A 20,298-nucleotide genomic window follows, 5' to 3' on the forward strand; every position below is an offset into this window, starting at 1 on the left:
CACACAATAAACAACCCTTGCTTTGAAAACATTTATATATTGTCCACAATTTGGTTTTAGTGTGTCGTGTTGGTTCATTTCCCATTACCCATTGCTAGAGACCGGAAAAATTGGCGGGTTCATTTCGCGATAGGCTAGACTCCAAACTCGTACATCTTTATGCTGAGTCAGTGATTGGACCACCGTTTATCTGAAGGACTCTAAGCCAATGAAAAACCTTCAACAAAAGACGTATAAAATCACAAGCATCCCAGTTGACGCGTGTCACGAGTCAGTATCCATTGATAGAGACATGTAAAATTCGCGATTTCAAATCCCTAAAGGATAGACTCCATGATCCTCTATGCACTCGTGCAAATTACATCTGTTGATTGGTTACCGACTCATAACACCTGTTGACTGGAATGATCGTGATTCGCTAATTCTTCTGTTAAAGATTTTTCATTGGCCCAGAGTCCTTCAGATAAACTGTGGCCCAATCACTGAAGCAAAATAATGTCAAAAGTATTTGGACTCTATCCTATCGCGAAATGAATCCGCGAATTTTACAGGTCTCTATCCATTGAGCAGGTGCAATTTGTCCCAGTACATAGAGTATCATGGAGTCTATCCTAGAGGTCATTGAAACAGCGAATTTTTCCGGTCTCTACTACCCATTGCTCTAGTCTTAGGAGTTGAATGAAGTATATTATTTCATGGCACATGCTGATCTATATCCACGTGTTAGCTACTAGACAGTTATATTTGCAAAACAAAATAAATAAAGGGCTTTTAGCTGTATTCTGATGGCTGTTATGTTAAATAATTGCACGCCAAATCAATCCCATGACTATTTCATGGGTTTCGCTCCGCTCAACACAACTCTTGCATAAGAACAGTTTAGAGTATGTGCGATTCTTATCATTTCAAGAGCTTATTTTTCAATAGTAAGTGATATTTCTTATCTGTGCTGATAACGCGTTTATGTACCGACCCCAGGTTTTCACCATCAGAGGGCGTTACTACAAACAAAATTTAGACCTTCGACCTTTTAACGATACATAAAATAATTTTTGACGTGACGTCTAATAAATCTATGAACGCCCGCTGCACGCACTAAAAAGTGTCCCGTTACGCACATTGTTCCGTTACGCTGTGTTCCGCCACGCTTATTGTACGCTTGCAGCACTTTGTTTGAGATAGGATCGGTTTGGAAAATTATCCGCACAACCAATTTCCACTGAATGTCAAAATTTTAAAATTAGCTATAAAATAGGTGCATAGTAAAAGCGCAATAAATTATAAAAGCTTCTTGTTAAGTGTTGGTAAGATCAATGAATTTATGTTTTATGAAACTCACTCAGCTTACCCCAAAAATTTATATAAAAAAATATTACAGGCAAATCAATATAGTACATTATAGAGGCTGCTGGGTTGTTAAGTCACGTTACCACTTCAGTGTTATCATTGTTTATTAGGTGGACGACTTTTTTATTGCCACTATCTTCATAAACGATAAAACTTATGTTATCTCGGCACAACTACAATAATAAAAATCTCAACTCAAGGATACTTACAAAATGTTAAGCATTTTCGTGCCGTGTGCGTGCGTTGATATAATTCTGCAGCAACACATGTGATTGATTAAATAAATAAAAATAACCCTACTAGTTTTAGCTGACGTGTAAGGGGAAAAAAATCTATTTTTGAAACAAAACTTCTTTACTTTCGGTTGGGTAAGTCGAGACTATGACGTCATCAGAGCGCAAAAAATAGTAAAGCTCAGAGGGTAACGAAAAATACATTGCGAATTTCGTGCAAGTATGCAATTATGAAAGTGTGAAGTAGTATGCAAGTATGAAAGTGTGATATAATGCAAACATTCCCTCGAATGTTCTGTTACATCTATGTTTTCACCAAGTAATTTGATAGCTAAAATAGGATAGGCTACATTAATTCGCCTTACACCTTTCGTCACCGCCTCGACTTTTTCCTACCACACAGAAAATCAAATTCTGCACTTTGACAAAATATACCTTTGGAAACAGAGGCCAAGTACTACAAGAAAAATATTGTAAATTGGCACAACACATGGCTATGGTTATTTTTTTGCATATATGAAATACGTTTTTCGAACTAATACTCAGTATTTCTTACGAAAATTTGCGCAATTTCGATTGATGTTTCATTCAAACACAAATCTTTTTTAAACCATGGAAAAGATAATCGAATATTTAATAATTTGACTTTATTTTATTGTATCGTGCTTATTACGCGTGCAGTTAATACCGGAAATGCTATTAAGGGAACAGTTTACAAATAACTTTAACTATTGGAAATACCAGGACAAGACAAAGCATAAATGCCCGGGTAAGAATCGCACCCCGTATTATTTCGAAAAATATTTTTTTTAGTGATAAAAATTATAAAATATCTATTATTTCACGTAAATATTTGTGTTCCATTTACAAAACAAAATTACAATGCGGCTATGAATAAGTTTGTCTTTAAATATTTAATAATTTATTTGAATGATAAAACTAAACATTAAAAAATATTGGTTCATAACTAAAGCGAAATTGGTGGAGATAAACCGGCAAAGAGTCTTACAGTTTGATGACTACTTAATTCGTTTAAAGCCACCCCCCTTTTTTTTTCCTTTTACACTCTACCTTATAGATAGAGACCGAAAACATTCGCGGGTTCAATGACCTGTAGGATGAACTCCATAGTTCTACGTACATTCGGTCCAATGTCACCCACTCATTGGCTGCTGTCTTGTGAGACGTCCTAACGTAGCAGCCTGTGATTCGATAAAGCTTTGGTTGGGTGTTTCTCATTGGCCCAGAGTCATCCATGTGAGTTGTGAGCCAATAGCAGAGGCAGCACTGAGGTATAACTATTTGTATTTTAGCCTGTCGCGAAATGAATTCGCGAATTTTTCCGGTCTCTAGTTATAGAGCGGCTCAACCCTGAACGTTGCACTTAGCGTAACGCTCTGATGAGTCATCATCTCGGCTTACCCCACCGGAATTAAAGAAATTTCACTTAAAACAAAAACTCTAGACGTATCTCTAGTGAGCGAGTAGACGAGTTCCACTCGCCCCGTGAGTCGACACGTCACGTTCACTAGTGCACAAGTTTCATTGCCAGTGCGTAGCTAAACACCTCGCCAAATAGACTAACCCGATGCTTTTGTGTGCGTTCGTGGAGATGTGCAACTCGTAAGAACACAACTTACGTTTAAAAAAATTACATAAAAGTCAAATGTTCAGTTCAGGGTTCCACGGGGTAAGAAGTATGCAGTGCGTACTGGTAAAATTGTGAGTATTCCCTACTTGTTCCTTCTTATTAAAAAAAATTAACAATAGTGTTACGTAAAATAATATACACTATGATTATATTAATATTTTTTCAAGGAAGTGTTTTAAATAATTTATTTTAAATAGTGTACCAAGAACTATACTTAGCTATTATAGTTAAGAAATTGCAGTCCTTAGGTTAGATTTATTATTAAAATTAATGAAACTATTCAAAATTTAACTCTTAATTTTTTCTTCTCTTCTTTCACCAATTCATTTTCCATCTTTCTCCTAGATTTTGACAATTTTTTTATTCCGTTTTGTTTTAAGCTTTTCTAATTTTTTTATCAGTTTAGGACACTACCGTGACTTTAAAAAAAGCCGAATGAATCCCTGGTTCTGTTTATTGGTTTATTTGAAACTCCAAATTTATTCTGGACGAACTGAACTACACACATAGTTTGTAATAAAAAAAGATCGCACTCATCATGCACTGTATTTTTTTTTAAAATGGGTCAGAAATATTCATGTAAACTTACAGATATTTTTACACAAACATGAAAACATCTGTAAGCACTACAAAATAATACTCGCAGTAATACTGGGTTCAGAATCTTTCCCGGGCATTTATACTTGTGTTGTACCAGTACCTTCAATAGTTATATTAATTTGCAAACCGTTTCCTGAGTAGCTTTCCAGTTTGAACTGCGCACATTAATAATCATAATAAAACATAATATAGTCCAATACTTATACTATTATCATTAACTTAGTTTTAAAAAAAGTTATGCTTGAATGAAACATCAATTAAAATATAAAATTATACGCCAATTTTCTTAAGAAATACTCAGTATTGGCTCGAAAAAATTATTTCAATACATGCAAAAATAACCATAGCCTTGTTTTGAACAAAAATTCTATATAATTCTTGCAGTATTAAAAAAAAACATTTCTTGGCAACTGGTTTACAACAGGATCTTTTGTAAAAGATCCGGAAAATGTTTATCGTGCGTGATGGGAGTACGAAAACTGGACCCCTTATATATTGACAGTGGTTGGGAGAGTGAGTGAACGAATGAGCGCACGCATGTAGCTGTCCAGGTTTGATTCCCGGCGGAGCAAAACCTAGGATTTATTTTTTCCAGAGAGAAAAGTGGCGGACGTTGCCGTGGTTCGGCGGGTTCTCCCCCCTCCCCCTCAAATCCAGTAACTCCAGCAATGCTCCATCCTCAACTCATCGTCTCTCGTGACACCGATGTTGACTATAGACAGTCTCACGCTTGGATTGCAGTTCATGGCTTATGGCACGCGCTGTTGCCAGATCTCTTAACACGTTACGAATAACTTCAGGGAAAAAAACGCACTCTTTTGGAATTCTGAGTGCACGAGAAGCATTCTAAGAATCCATTTTTTTCAGTAATTTATATTGTTTCAGGCCTATAACGACAATCACGTTTATAAATCTGTAATAAAATAGCCTCGTTTTTTAACTTAAAACAAAAAAAAAAATTCACACACATTCATACGAAAATTGAATGTTCACTTGATAAATAGATAAACAATATTCAATGCCTTCAATTTAAAATACGTGTTATGATTGGCAACAGCGCGCGCAGGAACAAGTATGTACATCACTTCCGGCAGTCGGCGTGTGTGAGAAAGAGAGAAAGCGTCCATTTAATTTTACTTCCTCACTGCACAACCATCGTACTCGTTCTGTAATCGGTATGTAAACAAAATGGACTGTTTAGCGCTTGAAAAAGTAACCGCCAGTCACAAACTAACACTAAAGTAATTTAAGACACTTATCAAAATGCTTCAGCGCTTCATGCGGTATTTGTATAAGTTTAAAAATACGAGGATCAAGAGAATCAGCGATTTTATACACTGCGTTCTGAACAAGATATTTCCAGAGACATGTCTGCAGCGGTCTTGGCAAATATGTTCTTATTCGTGTTATTAAGAAAGGTTTCAGCGACTACAAAACTTGCTTCCGAGATGGCGTTCTCAAGCAATGACTATGACATGAGAATATCCTCTCAGAAGCACAACATATGGGACTAGCTTAAGTCGGTCTTCATCAAGACCGATTTTGTTTGCAATTGCTTGAGACGATATGAAGTTACATCTATGGCACACAAACATTAAATATAAACGAATTTAAGGATTTCTTTATGAAGCTAGTGCTCAAGACTTGAATATGAATACCACTCTAAGAGTACGCCCTACAGATGTTAACAAAGCATAGGTACATTATCGGGGAAAACAAGGGAGACAAGGGAATAAATAGTCTGGGTAACGGGTGGGTTAGGTCAGGAACTTTGAAAATCGCTAGCCCGTTAAGGGCACCGCCTGCCCGGGCACACACACGGTGTGCAGAGCTTCAGGAAAAACAGCGCGATTTCAAAACTACTCAAGATATCCAGAGGTGCCCACCCCTCCCCCCTAACCTAATGATGCCCCCCCCCACACGAAATTTTTTGTGCCATTTTCTCAATGATTTTATAATATTATACTTTTTTAGTATTATATTTTGTCACATTTTGCATTAATTAAAACTAATTTTCTAATAATAATAATTTTGGTCATATGCGTGTGTGCACTTATTGTCGAAGCGGGGATATGGACCATCCTGAACCGACAGATGCCAAACTGCTTTTGTTGAGGAAAGTGCGGGGTTGCCAATTTGATATACAAGATCCCTTCAATTATCAAAGCACCAGAAACGTATTTTCACATTAGAAGCTATAAGTATGTAAATGATATATATATTTTCTCGTCTTTTGACAACCCCATCCCCCCTGAAATTTTAATGACGCAGTCTGCGTCGTTACCCCCCCCTTGTGGGCACCCCTGAGATATCTGAGTGGGGTCTGCTTACGAAAAGCATTTAAGAGTTTACTGAGGGCCGAAAAGTACTTTTGATTTCGGATTAAGTTTTCAAACTGTATTTTTAGAATAGGTAAAATGGCTAAAAACGCATGTTTTCAAAGTAATTTATAGGCGTAAAACAACCAGTATAGACTTTTGAAAGCACTTAACAGACTTGAATTACACCTTTATCTTCATTTCTAGGCCATATAATGTTACGGTCACCGCTCAAATTTCATAGTTATCCTGTGATTACGAGAAGACTGCGCGCCAGTTCAGAGCCTTACGCTTAGAGGCTCTACCGCGCTAGAAATACCAGAGACCTTCGCGCTTATCATCCCGCCTCACTAACACACATACACCCCTGACGATTAAAGTGTGTATTTGTGTTAGTGAGGCGGGATGATAAGATAGACGCTTGCTGGTGCTTCCAGCACGTTATCGTGTCTAATCACCAGGCTGTGAACTGGTGCGCTATCTTCTCGTCTTGCATAGGGATACTACGAGGTTATATTGGTAACCATAACATTACATGGCGGAGAGATGAAAATAAAAATGTAATGTGAGTCCCTTGAGTGCTTTCGAGAACCTGTACCCGGTATTTCATGCCTTAAATGTTATTCTGAAAACAAACGTTGTAGCCATATTCACTCTCCTAAAACACATTTCAGAAACGAAATATGGAAGCATAACATCTCATCCATCCTCATCGTATTCTTAAATGCTTTTCGTAACTAGATCCTACTCTGATGTCTTGAGCAGTTTTCAGATCGCTTTGCACACCCGTATGTGAGCCCAGGTAGGCGGGGCATGTAGGATTTGGTTTGTTTTTTTGTTTGTTTCGATGCTGCGTGACGAGTAATCTTGAGCAGAGTCGTTACATTTTTTTTGGCATGCGAGGATGAATTATATTAGCGATGCAAAACAATGTAATTGTATTCGTACTTTCCAGGCTTTTTTTTTTACGTTTTTGTCATGGCATTGCAGAATCCGTAACTTTGTATTGTTTTTACGGAAACAAGTATTGGAGAGTGAAACAAATTATGAGTAGAGACCGGAAAAATTCGCGAATTCATTTCGCGATAGGCTAAAATACAAACAGTTATACCTCGGTGCTGCCTCTGCCATTGGTTCACAACTCACCTGGATGACTCTGGGCCAATGAGAAACACCCGACCAAAGCTTTATCGAATCACCGGCTGCTACGTTGGGACGTCTCACGAGACAGCAGCCAATGAGTGGGGTGGTTTTTGACCGAGTGTACGTAGAACTATGGAGTTCATCCTACAGGTCAGTGAACCCGAGAATTTTTCCGGTCTCTAATTATGAGATACTTGAAGAAGTCTAGGTAATAATATCAGGAGATTCTGTTTGAGGGTTTCGATGGGAACTTTGGCATAACCTGTTCGTTCGCTCGACTGAGTCATTGATCACTAGAGACCCGTGAATTTCGCGAATTCAATGACTTCCAGGATAGACTCCAATATCCTCTACACACTCGGGAAAATGCCATCTGTTCATTGGCTGTTGACTTTTGAGTCGTCTCGACTGGGTGGCCTGTGATTCGACATTTCTATGAGTGAGGGTCTCTAATTGGCCCTCAGTCCTCCGGATTAAGAGAGAACCAATGACAGAAGCAGCACTAAGGTATAATTATTTGAATTTTAGCATAACACGAAATGAATCCGCGATATTCCCGGGTCTCTACTGATCAGCTGTGTCGTGTCGTGTCGGCAGGCGTACGCCGAGGAGCTGAAGGGCGCCCCCGGGGAGTTCCACCCGCTGAAGGTGGACATGACGAAGGAGGCTGACATCCTGGCCGCCTTCCAGTGGATCAAGAAGCACCTGGGGGTCGTGCACGTGCTGGTGAACAACGCCGGCGTGGTGTACGAGGCCCGCCTGCTCGGTGAGACTCTGTCCTCTCCGGCGACGGATCCAGAGGTCCACTCTAAGGATTTCAGAGTAGCCAGAGGAAAAAAAAAATGTCTTAAAATTACTAAATTTGTATTTAACATACTCACACTACACATAACCGCGGGTTCGCGAGCTCCGCACCCTGGCCGATGCTGTAAGCCATCTCCCTGTATGGTGAGTTTTTGACAACCATTATCCCCCGAACATCATCGTGATTAGAAGGCATTTTCTGTCTGTTTTGCCAACTGTCTGTGAACCAGTCCTGAACATGTTTGTTTCGGACCTGTTCACAGACAGGGTCCAAGGGCCGGATGAGGGTCCAAGGGCCGGATGAGGGTCCAAGGGTCGGATGCGGACCTAAGAACACCGCACTCGAGTCCTTCCTCCAGCAAGCAGGACGACTAAGGTGTCCTGATGGCTCGTTAGCAGCCCAACTTCAGCCAGACAGCGCCAAACATCCAGTCCTTCAGTTATCTTTTATATCTTCGGAATAACATTAAATCACGACGTTGAAAAGATCGGAACACCATAAATTTTTCTTTCGGGACTTTAATCGCTCTAACCACCAGATTCTACAATAAATTCATTAATCATATTAAAATATTTTATTGGTTTCAGAAACAATCATTTTTGTCGGCAATATCAATGTAGCAGACAACTGTTTTTTTTTTCGGAAGGGGAGGGGGGGCACTTGCCCCTGGTGCACTCCCCTTGGATCCGCCACTGGTCCTGGCAGGTGGCTCCACGGCGTTACAGACACCGGGTTGGAAACTGCCTGCAGATGGCACAGGGACCTGTTTCTGCTTGTACAAGGAACAGAAATATTCGCGTAAAAAAATTGTACCGCCAACTACTATTTTTTGGCACAATTCTAAATTTGAATTTTTTTAAAAATTCCGTCGCTGGTGATTTTTTTTTTCTGCTGCAAGAACTTAAACTTTTTTCCGCCGCCTGTACACTCCCGTTTAATCTTTGTTGAACCTGTCTCCCCAATCTTTCCCAGCATAAATCTAATTTGCCAACCATCTAATGACCCAGCAAGTACTATCGTCTTATCCTCCCCGCCTTTCGGCGCACGTACGTCGCCTGTAATTCGCCTCCGAGCCGTGACAAGAAGTGATTTGCCCCCCCCCCCCCCTCCACCAATCCGCCTTCACCAAGCTTTCCTGGGAACACTGCCCAGAGCACTGCCCGGCCAATAACCCCCGCCTGTCTCGAGGCCACGACTCCAGTCCCAGAAAGTACCGCCTATGCCCTCTAGCGGCAGAGTTGCGAATTATTTCCCCTGGGTGTTTGAACGCCCGCTAAACGACTGCCCCCTGGCACCTTGCGCTACAACAGTACCCCTTAGTTCATTTCCAGGCCACCAGAGCACTGGAATAGTCCCCTCCATAAGTCCAATGCTTTAGCAGTCTCCTCGTGCGAGTCGATCTCTCCTGGGTTCGGACACCCCTCAGTAGGTCGCGCTGACATCGGCCAGTACCACCAATTTCGAGATATCGAAGTCAGTATTTCTCGACAAGCCCCTCGGTAATCTTCGGAACCTTTCGGTCCGGAAGCCGAAGCCTCCCGCCTTTCTTTTGATTGACGTCGTCTTTTAATTACGTCGGCATCAACACTTCACTCCGGTCGTTGTTTAAAGATGTAATCAGCTAGGCAAGGGATGTGATTCCCACAACTTTAATAATTAGTAATTAGTCAGTCTGCGTACCTCGTAGAAGTAGTAATGATTAGTTGATCATACTTTATTATGTTTTCTATTCTTTTGAATCATGGAAACGTCCGCGAAAACCGCGGGTTTGCGAGCTCCGCACCCTGGCTGATGCTGGAAGCCATCTTCCTGTATGGTGAGTTTTTGACAACCTTTATCCCCCGACCATCATCGTGGTTAGAAGGCATTTTCTGCCTATTTTGCCAACTGTCTGTGAACCAGTCCTGAACATGTTTGTTTCGGATCTGTTCACAGACAGGGTCCAAGGGCCGGATGAGGGTCCAAGGGCCGGATGCGGACCTAAGAACACCGCACTAGAGTCCTTCCTCCAGCAATCAGGACGACTAAGGCGTCCTGATGGCTCGTTAGCAGCCCAACTTCGGCCAGACAGCGCCAAACATCCAGTCCTTCAGTTATCTTTTATATCTTCGGAATAACATTAAATCACGACGTTGAAAATATCGGAACACCATAAATTTTTCTTGCGGGACTTTAATCGCTCTAAGTGTGCTGGGATTGTGATAGGAACCTAAACCTGTTTATTGTTGCTGATTATATTTTAATTGTGTTTAATTATGAAGGGTAATTTTCTAATTAGGGCAGGTCCATTCTTTAGATAATGTAATGTTCTATTTATGTTAATATAAATGCATAATCTTAATACATTTGACAATCAATTTATCAAAAATCATCTTATTTGAATAGGAGACAACGCACAGCTTAAGCAGGTTGGTCTAAAATCATGCAATTTTGCTTAGGAGTTCCTTATATAGCGTAGGTAAGAAATGATTTTTGAAATTTCATCCCTCAATTGGTAAAATAGGGAATTATATTATAATGGAAGTTTGTCAATTTTGAAGTTAAAAATATGGAAATTGGTGTTTAGGTTTCTGTTTATAAAAAGAAGTAAGTTGCATCAGCGTTTTTGGTAACTCATCAAAAATGAGCATCAAATACTTTCCCATCGGTCACACGGCTAATGCAAAGATAAATGCAAAAGTTAGACACTTTTCCACTTCATTACTTTGTGAAACTTCTCAAACTGAGGGGTGTTATGATGTCTCGGAATAACTATGGTCCAAAACAACAAAGAGCAATTCGTGGAATCGTGCTGATGTTTGGATAGCTAAGGTCTCCAGTCTCACCTACAGATAGCAAGCAGAAATAGGAACGTGCTAGGAATATGCATGTGTAATGAATGTGTGAATGGTCAACTGCTACAGACGGCCCTACGGAACAATGGCGGGCGATAGTCGAAACCAACATCCTGGGATACAACATCTGCACGAGAGAGGCCTACCAGATCATGAAGGAGAAGGGAGTGGATGATGGCCACATCATCAACATGAACAGGTATTTTATTTATTTATTTATTGTACATTTGATCATATAAATGTTTTCCCGCAATGGTAAGGGACGCTGCAAATACAAATTAAATTTGACATAAAATAAAAATTGCAGATTTTAAGGTGAAAAAAACACTAATACAGGTAAAAATATAGACTAAAAGGATAAATATTAATTAAATTATACCCAGATGGTAGAAAACCAGTAATGCGATTGCAAATCTATAAAGTACAAAAATAAATACGTGTAAATTAAAACAGTTATACAGTGTACTTTAAAGTAAAAAATGGATCTACATATAAAGGTAAAACAGGAAAATATATTAAATAAAGATTGTTCAGTATACATGTATATATATATATATATATATATATATATATATATATATATATATATATAATGTACTTAATCTTTCAAACATTGAAATAATTTTGATAAAGGAAAAGAAAGAAAAAGTGGTTTTTATTTTAAGGTGAGTTAATAAGTTGACATATTAAGATATTGTGCTGTGAAGTAGTGACATTTTTGCAGTAGAAAGTTAAAAACGTTTTGTTTAAATTGTTGTGAAATCAATTGTAAGTTGCTGCAAAAGTTTATATTTTGTAAGTGTAATAATGATTCAAGAAAAATTATTTCGAATCATTTGAATAAACTGAAAGAAATGATGTGACAAATGGCAACAGATAAGTTCTGTAAAAAATTTACAAGGTAGCTGTTAACTAAACTTCAGTATCAGCAAAACAATCCTGTATACTAATAACACGCTAAACAATAGTTAACGAATTTGTGGTACCAACAACCAATCAGATACGTTCTTTGAACGATTCTTGCAATGGAAAGAGAGATTAAAAATACTTTTTGGACATAAGCCATTGCTTGATTACACTGAACGTCATAGGGAAAAAACCTTAAAATGAAAAACAAAAATAAGTTCAAAAACACACGGGCTATTCCTCCCCCCCCCCTCCTCCCCCCCCCCCCCCCACACACACGCGATTTCGTGTGATGTCTAGGCATTTAACATTTAACATCAGCTAATATCGGCTTATTCTCCGTGTGTTTATGCACTATGTATTTTGTCTGCCCATTTTTGAGGTATCCTGTGGTATCCATTGCAAACCAACAATTCGGTATGTCCATGAAGTTGTTTTAAATCAACGAATCCGATAAATGTCCATATATTAACTGTATATAGTACAGGTTGTGACTTTCGATATAAGTTCCCAAAAACCATATATATTTTCTAAGTGCTTTTAGTGTGGATTTGCCGATGGCAGTAGCGTTCATAAGCTGGTTCATAATTCTGTGATTCTCAGTAGGTATATTTCAATTTAGTTGCATCCTTATTGGACTACGGTGACATTCCCTGTGAACTGAAAGAAACTTCATGAAATAAAAATTCTTTATAAAATAAACACATGACCCTTAAATATTTGATGTAAATTTTCGGGCAGGTAGGCGTGCTGTTATCCCAAAATAGTTTAAAAGGTGATGGGTCGTTAAGGCGGAATTACAATAGTCCGTCACCTCCGTCCGTCAACCATTTGTCCGTCAAAGCCACGCATCTAGCCGAGAGCTTTACAAATTTACTTCATCCGTTCTCAGAATATTTTCCCAATAAGTTCTGCCAAAAAAATCCAGGTTTCTCTCGAAGATTTATATAGATGTTGTTTGGGGAAAACATCTACATTAATATATTATGTACGTATATGTTCGTATATTTTATGTTCGTATATGTATTTTATGTACGTAATATTTATTTTATGTATGTATATTTACGTAGTTTATATACGTATTCTATATTTTATGTATGGTATTGGCATTTCCTTGGAAAAATTCAGAGTCGTGATTAAATTGTTTGAAAATTAGTTTTAAGAAACGCAGTGTTATCATACAAACATCTGTAAACCCATACAAAACACCACACGCCTGTATCCTGGTAGCATTTTACAACCCGCATTGACGTTGTTTTCCGCCAGCACAATTTAAAAAAATAGTAAAAAAAAAGTTTCTACGCTCACACTGGAAAAAGAACTATTGACATCCAAAACTTAAATAGTAATCACACGTAAAAGCTAGGCCATTCTAGTGTTTTTTTTAAACAATTGCCTACCTTCCACATTTTCATAAAAATTAACAATGATTATTAATCATCACAAAAATAAAATAATAACTGAAATAAGTTAAAACAATAACTAAATAAATCTAAAGTAGCAAAATAACAATAAATTCGTAAAAAACAAAAATTACCAAATTAATGGGCGTAGCAAAACTTAGGTCACAGTCCGTCCGTCAAGAGATATAGATCTGGCCAAGCTTTTGAAAGTCGACGGATGGATAGAGACGCGAATTCATTTCGCGATAGGCTAAAATACAAATATTTATACCTCAGTGCTGCCTCTGCTATTGGCTCACAACTCACCTGGATGACTCTGGGCCAATGAGAAACGCCCAACCAAACCTTTATCGAATCACAGGCTGCTACGTTGGGACGTCTCACGAGACAGAAGCCAATGAGTGGGTGGCATCTGCCCGAGTGTACGAAGAACTACGGAGTTCATATTACGGGTCATTGAACCCGCGAAATTTTCCGGTCCCTACGGATGGAATTGTTCGGGCCGTCTGATTGGCTGCGCGGCGGAGGAAGACAGGGAAAGGGGCGGACCGAGGTGTCTTGTTGCAGCGTGTGCGGGCACGGCATGCCACACAACTACCCCTTCGTGGTGTACCTGGCGTCCAAGCACGCCATCACGGCGCTGACCGACGGCCTGCGCAGGGAGCTCACTGACGCCGGCAGTCGCATCAAGGTCACGGTGAGAGTCCTGCCGGTGACGTTATCTCTGAAAGATTTGTGCAGTGGGAGTGCATGACTTGATGTAAGTTTTTTGGACACACGCCATTGCTAAGGACCTTTTTCTGTTTGAAGAAAAAAACTAAACAGTCGCACCTGTGTCTTCCGTACCATGTGCGTCTCTGCCTGAGGACGGGAGCAGATAGCAGTTCCCGAAACGTCGCTTGCTTCTGTTTTGGTAAAACTATTGTGTTCGTTTCGTCTTTTCGTTTTGTCGTGTTTTTTTGTCTCGTTTCAACTGTTGTTAGAATTATTTTGGGTTCAATATTTTTGTGTCGTCATCATTTGTGAGGGTTTTTTTTTATCGTTCTATTCTGTTTTGGAAAACTATCGTGTTTGTTTCGTCTTTTCGTTTTGTCGTGTTTTTGTTTCGTTTCAACCGTTGTGCTGAATTTTTTTGGGTTCAATATTTCTGTGTCGTCATTTGTGTTTTTTTTTTTTCGTTCTCTTAGTACATTTTTCTTTGTTTTTCTTTGTTTTTTGACCATATTCCTGTTACGGAATATTTTGTAGTGTTTATATCCTTGTTGACAACAGCAATTATTTTGCTTAATTTTGTGTTGTTTTTTTTTTGGGTATTTTTATTTATTTATTTTTTATTTTTTAGTTTTTCTTCAACAGTAAAAGTTCTTAGCAATGGCGTATGTCCAAAATCTTACATCAAGCCTGTCAGTGACGTCACACTGCCGCGCAGGAAACAGCGCTGCCCTCAGTTGTGACGTCCGACGCCCGAATCTACCTCCGGCTAGAGTACACTGTCACCCATTTTACACTAGAGCTGTAGCAAACCGTACTGTGTATTCGGTACTGAGTAACGGGTGCGCCATCCAGTAGGTACCGAGTAACGAAACGTCACACACGAATGCATTTCGTTACTTGCATTTTTCGTATGTTTTACGCATGCGCGTATGCGTTATTCGATGAATTTAAAAACGTACGTTACAAAGAACGATGTTTGTTTATTAAGTTACAGTATAATTTGAAAATTCGTCGTCCAAGTTTTTTTTACTGTTTATTAAAGGTATTGTGTGTGTAGACAAAAGTTTGAGATTGGAACAGAAACAACGTAAGAAAGTATTTTTTACAAATTAGAAATATGTATGTTTTTGTTTTTTATTATCGCGTATTTTCACGTTTTTTTTGTTCTTATCTTAAAAGAGATAATACAATAAAGCCGCTCTAATGAGATTTAATTGTTTCTTGGTTAACAAAAACTGTTCATTATCAAATATTGTTAATTGTTTATATTCGAATTATTATTATTTACGCGACGTCATACTGTACGCGTACGCAATACGACTCAATTAGTTGCTGTAACATAACATAGCATGTTATGCGGTATCAGAAGTAACGAGTAACGTAACGATACGATAGTAACGAGTACTAATTGTTGTAGTAACGAATACATATGGGTACGTTTTTTTTTTTCGTTACTTTTACACCTCTATTTTACACTTTCTATTTACGAAAAAAAAAGCTGGTCAAAAATTACGGGTATCTTCGTAAATTAACGAGTCTTGAGTTAAATTTCTTTGAACAAATTCCATCAGACAACTATTGGTTTATTAACATAAAAATTTTTAAAACTGGCAAAGTCTACAGAAGGAAAAAAAAAACACTCCTCTATAATCACCTTGTTCGCAACGCAACACAAAAAACTCGGAATACAGGAAAACGCCGTCTGTTTTATGAAGATACATTTTACCGGAAATTATGAAGAACTCTTCGTGTATTTGAAGTGCTTTCCTTGTTTTTAAAGTCCGTAAATTTAACGTAATTTCTAACAGAGCGCAGTAAATATACAGCGCCAAAGTAATGTTTTTTTCCCCGTTGTTTTCGTGCATTGTAAATGAGTACGCAGCTAAGTTTTGAATATTCGTTTAACTTACGAACGTTGTGGGAGTTCATTAATATCTATTTATCCTGTTGTGCAAAACTAAATACTAATAAATGAATTCCAAGCGCACTGAAAGAAAAAAACATTTGTGTTCAGGCTTTTTGAAAAGCGCACGTCGCAAACGGACAGTACTGACCAATATTTTGTCTCGGTCTTCTTGGCTTCCTACCACACCGTCCGTTATTTTCTGTTTACCTTTTTTAAACGGGAGTTAATTAATTTTGCAAATAAACCACATTGGAAAACTAAGTTCTAAGGGAATCTTACTATGAATGTGATTTTGTTTGCAAAGATCAGTGTACCGATGCATAGACGTGAGTAGGTTTCCCTTTAACTGGTGACTCTGTCTCGCGGCTCAAATGCCAACTCCTTGATTGATTAAATAAAATAAAAATATATGAGCCGATGTTTTATTATTCAGCACGAATCCTTGATACTGATTTGTAGAGACCGGGAAAATTTCCGGATTCCTTTAGCAATAGGCTTAAATTCAAATACATATAAATTTAAGTTGTTTTTGATATGGGCTCGCTGTTTACGTAGACGACTCTGGGTCCATGAGAAACTCTCAAACCAAAGAAGTATCGAATCACAGACAACCCAGTTGAAACGACTAACAAGTCAGCAGCCGGTGAACTGTCGTTATTTGCCCGACTATACAGAGGACTGTGAACTATAGCTTGAAAGTCATTGAAAACGCGAATTTTTTTCCAGTTCCTAATGATTAGTCGACGGCTGTGTCGCGTGTTTTTAGGCACGGTAGATGTTGAGCGCGAAAATTCGGCACTGCCTGCCTCACTAGTGCTCTGCCACTACAGTCATTCTACGGGATTTTGAAAAAGAATAAAAAGAAAGAAAAAAAGAAGCATACAATTTATAAGCTCTTTCGTACATGTTAAAATACTTGACTTCGTGTAGCTTTGGGTTATTTGTTTTATAAGTTGAAAAAAAAACGCGCGGGTCGAAATCTTGACATAAAGGTATCAAGTGACGTGACAAAATTAATATAAGTAATTAAAAAACGAGAAAATATCTGCAAATACAGCAAATGTCTTTGTTTTGTCTCTTTATAGCTGGTTCTGATTGTAAGGCCCCTCTAAGTGTTGATACAAACTGCTTGTAAGCACAGTTGGCACTCATGCAAGGCGGCGCCCATGTTATTGCTCAGGCGAACGTTAAAAAACGGTTAATTACATGTGAAGTTCAAACAATCTCGAAGTTACACGAATGTAAGTATTAAGGCGTGTATGAAAGGAGAAATGAAGGCCACGCTATTTGCTAATGTTTTATATTGTGGGAAGAAAAGGAAGGTTGAGGTGCAAGAGCAGCTAATGGCATGAGTGAGGAAGTGAGGAAAGGTGGTATGAGATTCAGCACTAAAAAAGGCAAAGTGATGGTCATAACTAGTAACATGAATGGAGGTAGGAAATGCAATGATGAATTAAATGGTGTTGAGTTAAAACAGGCAGAAACCTTTAAGTACCTAGGAAGTTTACTGAATCAGGGGGCAAAAACAAGGAGGAAATTGTAAGGATGCATTCTACAGGTGTGTGAGAGATTTGGTATGGAAGAGGGTGGTTCCATTAAAGTGCAAACAACTGTTGTATACCTAATACCTACTTTGTGCCCATAGTCACCTATGAAACAGAGACTTGGACTATAGATAAAAGAGATGCTGGGAAGATCAGAGCAATAGGAATGAAGGTTATGAGTAGGGACGCCTGTATTTCGCGATTTCATTTCATGTCAAGGTATTTCACAAAACACTGTAGCTTTTTCTAAGAGTCATGGCAAATTGTGAGGGTGCAGCAGTACGGTGACCACATTCTCATTGGCCCCGTCAAGAGCGGGACGACACCTCTCACCGACCTCAGCCAATAACCACAGGAGAAAAGCTACAGTATTTTGTGAAATACCTTGACACGAAATGTATTCGCGAAATACAGGTGTCCCTAGTTATGAGGAGTATGTTGGCAGTCATGAGGCGATACAGGATCAAGAGTGAGTTAGTGCACGTAAGAGCATGAGTGCAGGACTTGAGTGAGATCATGGAAAAAGACAAGAATGAGATGGCACGGCCATGTCCAGAGAATAGGAAAAGAGACGCTGCCTAGGAAAATGACGGAGTTGAAGTACACAGGAAGATAACCACAAGGAAGACCAAGGAGGAGGGAAGAGAAGATAGTTAAAGGATTGCAGGAGAGAGGAGAAGACTGGGATAAAGTAAAGGATGAGGAATGGAGGAGGGATAGAGAGAGATAGAGGCATTTAACTTTTCTCACCGGGCCACAGGCTGGATACAGTTGCTGATGATGATGATGATGATGTCGAAAGGATTTTGGAATCGTAGGGTTTTTTCAATTGTAAAACCGTGGAAGAGGTGTCAGCTGTCAGGCCTATGCTGCTACGGACTTATTAAAGCACTTGTAATCTTTTCCAGAGCCTGAGTCCAGGAACGGTGAAGACTGACATCATGTACAGGAATAACACGACTTCCGTGGACCCAGGCAAGGTGTACAGCAAGCACCCGTACCTCACCTCAGAGGACATAGCCGATTCACTGGTTTACGTTCTCAGCACCCCGCCGAACGTACAGGTGAGGTGAACACAAACCTTTAAGCAATCACTGCACAGCCAGTAAGAAACGAAAGAATCTTTTAATTTAAGCTGGGATAACCCTGGCGTGAAAATAAAACAAACAAATTATGGTCTTTTGATATCTCAGCATATTAACATGAGGAAAAGCCTGGTAATATGATATATAACATATTTACTAATAACTAGAGACAGGAAAAATTCGCGGATTCATTTCATGATAGGTATGCTAGAATCCAAACAACTGTACCTTTATATTGTTTCTGTGATTGGCTCACAGTTTATCTGAAGGACTTTAGCCAATGGAAAACCTTCAACCAAAAATGTATCGAATCGCAAGCGTCCCAGTTGACAAGTGTCACTTGTCAATAGCCAATGAGCTGGTGGCATTTGCCCGAGTGTGTAGGGGATTGTGGCGTCCATCCTAGAGGTCATCGAAAGCGCGAATTTTTCCAGTCTCTACTAATAACTCTATTGCTTCAAATATCCTTGTCTACTCTTCATAGATTTACACCCCGTTTGTTTATTCTATTGCGAGTAAAACTATTGTCCCTTCTAACTTAAGCAAAACGATGCCACTTTGTCATGTGCTGGTTAAGATGTACCTTTATGCTAAGACCGGAGTATGGTTATATATTTTTATTTATTCTCCAAGCTGAAGTAACTAATTTTGGGCATAAGCCTGCATTTAATTTATACGACAAAAATTCATTTCAGGGTTGATTTCACTTCCGCAATATTAAAATAATGAAACATTTAAATTTGTGTGAATATATTATAGGTGTATTTCTACGAAGGTGCGGGTAGCATGAGTACTTCAGGACTCATGACATCCGAAACGCAAAAAAAATAGCCAAGTATCAGACACTGGAAGTATCCAGTTTCACAGGCATGGGTACATTTTATAGATTAAAACATATTTCAGGACACTCAATATATTTTTGCATTTTATTCATAACCTTTTTATAATCTTCTCAAGCATGCTGTTGAGAATATTCACGATATTTTCTGATCAATTTATTGTATCGAAAGAAAAAACACTTATAAAAATTATATTTTTTAAAATAGGGTACAAAGAATTTAATAATTTTTTTTAATATGTTAATATTTTTTATGTATTGCTAGTTAGGTATTAAATTACTGCGTGCATTTTTATCACATTAAATTAAATGACAATGTTCCTTTCCTTTAACGTTGTGTCTGTAGTACTTGCACCTAGAAATTATATGTTGTTGGCATGTTTGTTCTTGCAGATATCGGAGCTGACTATTGCGCCTGTCGGGGAAAAGTGGTGATATGGGTTTTCTGGAAACCAGGCTGGGTGGAAGGTGCCAAAGGTGTATATGCCATTTACCTGCAAAATATGTTATATCTGTAAAATATTTTCTTCAATAAACAATGACAACTGAACATTAAAATACATAAATAATGCAATATTTTTCATTCATGATTTATAACTACAAACCTCGGTTCGATAAATTCTAATGAAGTTGGAGCTAACATAAGAAAGAACGTTTTACCTTTTACGAACTGTTTATTTTCATTAACTTTTTTTTCTTTTTTACGTTAGTAAGATTAAATGATAAAATATTAATGAAGTAATACTTTTTTTACATATTTTACTTTGTTATTTATAAAACCATCGACAAAGGACAAACTATAACAGTAGATGTTACAAATGCTATTTCAAGGTCTATTGCAAACACCCATACCTATTCCCAGTGTAAATTACTGATTCTCTTATTTACTTTCTCAGAACGCCACATGCAGATGAACACAAACCGCCAAGCAATTGCTACACATCGAATAAGAAACTACAAAATTTTTCATT

At 38.5% G+C, this 20,298-nt stretch overlaps 1 protein-coding gene across 1 annotated transcript in view; it reads left to right on the forward strand.

Annotated features, from left to right (window-relative positions):
• The window catches only part of LOC134528364 (farnesol dehydrogenase-like), a 41,444-nt gene extending 21,551 nt beyond the window's left edge, over window positions 1-19,893 (forward strand). The window contains exons 3-7 of the mRNA XM_063361931.1: window positions 7,890-8,058; window positions 11,001-11,130; window positions 13,808-13,937; window positions 18,313-18,468; window positions 19,721-19,893. Of these exons, the coding sequence (XP_063218001.1) occupies window positions 7,890-8,058; window positions 11,001-11,130; window positions 13,808-13,937; window positions 18,313-18,468; window positions 19,721-19,762 (627 nt within the window). The 3' untranslated portion in view covers window positions 19,763-19,893. The remainder of the gene's footprint in view (window positions 1-7,889; window positions 8,059-11,000; window positions 11,131-13,807; window positions 13,938-18,312; window positions 18,469-19,720) is intronic.
• The last annotated feature ends 405 nt before the right edge of the window (window positions 19,894-20,298 follow it).

The sequence above is a fragment of the Bacillus rossius genome, chromosome 1 (assembly GCF_032445375.1).
Source record: "Bacillus rossius redtenbacheri isolate Brsri chromosome 1, Brsri_v3, whole genome shotgun sequence".
NCBI classification, from domain to species: Eukaryota; Metazoa; Arthropoda; class Insecta; order Phasmatodea; family Bacillidae; genus Bacillus; species Bacillus rossius.